This window comes from Melospiza georgiana, chromosome 1, assembly GCF_028018845.1.
Source record: "Melospiza georgiana isolate bMelGeo1 chromosome 1, bMelGeo1.pri, whole genome shotgun sequence".
Taxonomy (NCBI): domain Eukaryota; kingdom Metazoa; phylum Chordata; class Aves; order Passeriformes; family Passerellidae; genus Melospiza; species Melospiza georgiana.
In genome coordinates, this window is record NC_080430.1 from 171,367 (window position 1) to 177,302 (window position 5,936).

Genomic DNA, 5,936 nt, shown 5'->3' on the forward strand with positions numbered 1-5,936 from the left:
GGACTCTGAACTAGTTCCTTGTTTCTTGCAGGTTTAACTAAAGACTTATCAGCTGAAGTTTAATTGTTTAATTGTTATTTTTGGTGTCAGTAACAGATTTTTGGAAAAGTTGGTGTTCAAACCTCACCCTGAGCCACAGAAGCTTGAATAAAACACATTTTTAATTTAATACTAGAATAAAAAGTACTAAAGAGAAAGGTAGGTAGCAAATTGAACCTAATAGGTTTTTTGATCATGGGTCATTATTTGAATTACTTCTGACCCATGAGAGTGACAGCCCTGGTCCCAGGAGAGACTCGTGTAGCCCAGCAGCCCATGTGGCAGCACCAGTGCCTGGGTGAATGGAAGGACAGGACAAATGAAGGAGTTGTGCTCCCATGCAGAGCATTCTTTGGTGCCAACTGACTGACTTTGACTTACAAGAAGTCTTTCCTTATTTTTCTTTCCCAAAGGGCCCATCCAAGTTGTGACTGCTGCTGTGGAAGCACTGAGTGTCATCCATAGGACAAATGTGAGCTGCTTCTAGTAGATCAAAAAGGACCCTTCAGGTTTTCACTGGTTCTAGCAATGACCTGAGAGGAGAAAAAGAATATGTTTTCTGGGAAAATTATGCCAGTTAGTATAAGCGCTTCCAAGTTAGTTCTGCAGAAAAGTCTAGATGGTAGTAAATGTCACCTGGATTAATATCTCACAGTGAAGGACTTGGAAGTTATCAGGTAGAGTGAGGGTGTGAAAACTCACGGAAGTGATTACTCAGAAGACTGATGGGCCATAAAGTTTAACAATAATAGATTAATACAAGTCTGTTTGTGCTCCTCTCTAGGTTGTAGGAGGTGCTGGTGAGTTGGAAATGGTTGTGAAGTAGCTCTGAGAATGGTGAGGTCAGAGTCCTCACTGAAGCTAGAGCTATTTGTCCTGAACTTTTTCTTACCGAAGATTTGGCAACAATAAATTTCAGTACATTTCAGATTTGTAGTAATAAATGGAAAATACAATCTTACACTGAGTTCTTTGGGAATGGTAAATCCTGAGAATGGCTGGGGGATGCTGGGATGACAGGGGCAGTAGTTGGAGCATTGTTGTAGCTCATGGAGCCAGGAAGAGCTCTGTCACCTCTGCTGCTGCTAAGAGAGAGGAACTTAGACCTCTCTCATGTATAAACAAGGACCACAGGTACATGTTGGAAGCAAAAGCAGCTGTAACTGCGCTAGGGGTGACAGTAGGGCAGGACTTGTGAAATGGAATCCATAAATGTGCTTTAGCAGCCTTGGTTTAACCTCATTTTGTTGTGTGGTGACAGTGTGTTGGGCTGTGCTGGAGCAGCTGTGGGTGACATGTCCTGGAGCGCTGATCTCAGAGACAGCAACAAGCTGAGGCAGTGCCACTTCAGGCTGTTTCAGCTGAGAATTTTCTGGTTTTACAGAAAAGAAAAACTGTTGATAAATTACAAGAGTCGCTCCTCAGGTGCTAGGATGGTCGTTTCTGTAAAAGAAGTGACCCAGTGCCTGCACAATCACACTTGCCTCTTGTCCACAAGCAAGGTTGGCTCTAGCACAGCCAGAGGGGACAGGTGCAGGCTTGTGGGATTCCCTTGTGTGTGTGCTGCAGGTGGATCCATATCCCACAAACCAGCAGCAGCAGCATGAGGCAGGCCCAGCACAGCAGCCTGTACAGCCTCTAGCCCATGCAGTCCAGGGAAACAGAGGGTAATTCCTAAACCTGAGGGTCTGAGGCTGGCTGTACTGCTCTGTGGACCACCTCCACCCTTGGTGTGTGAAGACATCCTGTGCCTAATGCTGAGTGACCAGGTGCTGTTCCTCCACCCACGGGCTCCTTCCAGCTAAATGGTTTTTTCCAGAAAAGACAGCTGTGTGTTTGTCACTGTGTAAGGCTGTGTGTCACAGACAGGGCGGTAGCTGGGGAGGGATACAACAGCCCCCAGCTCCTTCAGCACAGGAGTCCCTCCCTGTGTGCTGTGGCCATGGAAACACAGCTCCCATTGCAAGGAGTGGTGGAATGTCCCTCCCAGGGTGGGCCCTGTACTGCTCCTGACAACACAGGGCCCCTTAGGAAGCACAGGTGGTGATGTCCCCTGCTCCTCACTGCCAGTACTAGTCACTCCTGTTTCAAGAGGATGCCAGATCTCCACAAGCCCATTCTCCTTCACAGATGCACTGACACGACCATTGCAGCCTGCACTGCCTGATCACTAAGGTTTCAGTGTCTGGGAGCAAGAACCTCGCTGTGGCACTGCCCCCCTTGTCACTGTGACAGTCACTCGCACCAGGGGAGGGTGATCAGGTGCCTCCCCATGAGGACAGGCGGGGAATAAAGGGATTCAGTGGAACACTGTGGGCTGCACAAGCAGCAGCAGAAGCACTGACTGATGACTAGGCCCCCAGGCTCACTCTTTGGCAGATGTGGTTTGCTCAGGCTGTGCCAGTATGATGTGTGTACCTGAGCAGGAGATTCCACCTGCCAGCACAGAGACTCCCACCAAACAAGGTGTGTTCCCCCACCACACAAGCATACTGGTGTCATCCCTTTATGAAATGGCTGCAGTGGTGTCTGCTGAAAGGCTTCCTTTTCTCTCCAACGTACAGAAAACCCTGTTTTGTTCATGTCCCTGCTATGCTGCTGCACGTTTTTCCTGGCTATGCCTAAATCCTGCGTCACATTTACCCTCAGTAGTGTAATCATTGGTTTCCAAGACAGATCAATCCACACCTGGGGTGTCAGCCCTCCACTGCCCCCCTCCTGACATTGCCTGTTGTGTGCAGCAGGTGGGATCCCAAGAGCAGGCTAGGTAGCAGGGGAAATTGGGCTGGGAGGATGTTTACACTGCCATCCTTTAATCTCTGGACCTATGCTCCCTGCAGTTACTGCGTTTCCCCTGATGGCATTACCTGTTCCATAGAACAGATGTGATTCCATTTGATTCTGGAGTACCTTGAGTACTCCAATTCACAGTCCTGCACCAAAGCAAGATCCCTCCTTTCACCAAGCTCCTTTTTTACCTGGGCATGGCTCTTCTCTGGCAATGCTGTCCCCTGTAAATCAGATGCTTCTCCTCTTGCCCCTCTTTGTCCCGGTTACACTCAAACTTCTCAGGTCTGAAAGTTTAGCTGAATCTGTCACTTCCAAGCTCCTCTCAGGCCAGCTGCTTTTCATTTAGTGCAAAGTGGAATCATCAGCCGCAGGTGTGTACCTGTCCTGTTTCTTGGGGGCTGCAACTGAGGCAGGGTAAGTCCTGTGCTATATAACCAGCCCCACAGCACTTGCTGGCTGTTCTGTTGGGGATTAAGATGAGCCCAGAACCTTTGAAGAAACGTGGTCGTGCTGCTGCCTCTGGGGAAAAAAGATCTAAGAGGAAGCCAAAGAGAAAGGAAGCATTTTCAGTCTACATTTACAAAGTACTGAAGCAGGTGAGTAAATGTTTGTTTTCTGCTAGAAATTACCTTGTACATAAGGTAACTTCTGCCTGTTGTATGTTAGTGCCATAAAGAGCATGGAAAAGAAAAATCTGGGTTTCTAGAGAGATGGGGAAAGAAAAAACAGTGTGATTGCAGGTACAGGAGAGGCCCAGCTGAAGCTTAGAATTTGAGGGGGTGGATTCTAGGGGTAGTAGAGGTGGATCCAGAGCAGAAATTGTTTCCTAGAGGGAATGAGCTCTGGTGCTTAGCTCTGCCTGAAGAAGTAATTTCATGAAAGTCAGTACTGTAGAAATAGCTGCTTCTGGCCCTGTGAGTAGATGTCTGGTGATTCTTGATGGGGAGATGAGAGCATGTTTGGAAGTGGCCATGGGTTTTCTAGGCCACAGTTGTCAGCATGAGCCTGTAGACAGGACTTGTGGGTGGGAGTATTTCCATCCCTCACAGCCATGTTTTTCCCGGGGATTGTGAGGAGGCTCCTTCCAGTGCAATCCCCAAGCTCCTACAGCACTATGGGAGCCTGTCCTGAGTTTGCCCACGGTTTGAAACCCTCGGGGTGGCAGCTGCGGGTGCCTTTGGAGCAAAGGGGACGGAGCTGCCGCTCCCTGCAGGTGCTGGGGGGGACCCTGAGCCGCGGTTTGTGTCCCACAGGTGCACCCCGACCTCGCCATCTCGTCCAAGGCCATGAGCATCATGAACTCGTTTGTGAGCGACATGCTGGAGCGGCTGGCGGCGGAGGCGGCGCGCCTGGCGCAGTACGGGCGCCGTGCCACCCTCAGCAGCCGCGAGGTGCAGGCGGCCGCGCGCCTGCTGCTGCCCGGGGAGCTGGCCCGGCACGCCGTGTCCGAGGGCACCAAGGCCGTCACCAAGTACACCAGCGGCCAGTGACCCAGAGACCCCGGGCGCGCCGCTCCTCCTGCGGGAAAGGCCTTGGCTCTCTCTCCGCTCAGAAAGCGGAACCTCGCATTGTCTGCCTGCAAATAAAAATGCATAGAAATACAGGGCGTGGCTTTAATCTTGGCATCACAAATTGTGAGACACTTTAAACTGTGGCCGTGGGGATTGCTTGGGAGGGCTGGAAGAGCAGCTGCTGTTTGACAACAACCATGTGCAACCAGGAGCAGGGACCACAGGGTGTGCCTGGGCAAAGCTGGGGTCGTTGTGGGAAGCATAGTGGGTTCTCTGCAGTTCTCCAAAATCCTTACTATGGCTTTCAGATTCCTGACTGCTAAAAGCTCTGCTGCCTTTGACTGTCCTGCTGTTCTTCAACTGCTTTCTAACTGTGGTGGCTCTTTCTGCCCAAGTTATCAGTTTATACTGGTCAGAATAGATGCTAAATCTCTCTGGGTCAATAGGATCAAATTAGCACTGGATAAAGGGTTCTTCTAAGGTTTATAAACTATTTTCAAAGCTGTGGTCCTTTGGTTGGGTTTTTTTTTTCTGGTGGGTAGTGCAAATGAGAATTTTTCCTTGTTAGCTGTTTTTGTGTATTGTTTTTGTTATTGCTGTTGTTTAGTTTGAGCTTCGCTGGTTTTGTGGGGGCTTTTGTTGTTTTTTGTTTTTTTTTTTTTTCCTTCTGGTGAAAACTTTCTCCTTTTCTGGCATAGGCAGGACTGAAGAAAAATGAGCTCACTGACAGGAAAAAAACACACTTTTCTTTCTGGACATGTGGCCATCATCTCTACTTGCTTCCAGTGCCTTTAAAGAGACCTTTATCTTGCAGGGCTCTAAACTGAGCTAGGGCTGGGTGTCCTGTGTTCTGCCTTGGACCGTCATATCATGACTGACGCTCACTGCCTTTCCTTGATCCCCAAGTGCTTCTCACAGGAGGGATGCAGGGCCCTGAAGGGAGCATGGGTGCACTTCTGTCTGTCACGTGGAGCCACAGGGCTGAGTGCTGTGTCCAGAGCCATAGCCCTGTGGTGGCTGCTTGGCTGCCCTGTAAGCACAGCACCTTCCTGGGGTGTGGGGGGATTCCTGCACAGAGCTGCTGCCTCAGGGTCTGTGCTGCAGTGAAGAAAACACGTGCTCCATGTTCTGGGTGCAGATCATGCAATAGTTTCAGTTGAAAGAGCCCTTAAAGCCCCTCCAGGTCCCCCTCCCTGCCACAGGCAGGGACACCTTCTGCTAGACTGGGTTGCTCCAAGCCTGTCCAGCCTGGCTTTGGAGGCTTGGGCATCCATAACTTCTCTGGACAACCTGCTGCAGTGCCCTTTGTCAGCTCCAGGGTGGGACTGGATGCCTGGTTCTAATGTCCTATCTTCACAGCCACTATCAGGGTGGGAGTACCAGGAGGAACCAGAGCTGTGTGAAGTGTCAAGGTGACAGCAAATGGGGCAATCCTGGATTTCCCCAGCCTGTGAGGTGCTGCTGGGTTTCATGAGCTGTGACAGATGCTGATCTCTGGTGGGGGCCAGCCTGGGTGTGCGTGATGCTTCTGGGGAGGGCACAGGAGGCAGCAGCAGCACTGAGCATCTCCCTGCAGCTCTGACCCTGCTGCTGTGG

General features: G+C 50.4%; 1 protein-coding gene across 1 annotated transcript; it reads left to right on the forward strand.

The window, feature by feature from the left end:
• The first annotated feature begins 2,444 nt into the window (after positions 1 to 2,444).
• Positions 2,445 to 4,319, forward strand: LOC131089092 (late histone H2B.L4). Its single transcript, XM_058033628.1, has 3 exons — positions 2,445 to 2,505; positions 3,268 to 3,425; positions 4,083 to 4,319. The coding sequence occupies exons 1-3, from the start codon at positions 2,445 to 2,447 to the stop codon at positions 4,317 to 4,319; spliced, it is 456 nt and encodes a 151-aa protein (XP_057889611.1).
• Positions 4,320 to 5,936: the final 1,617 nt, after the last annotated feature.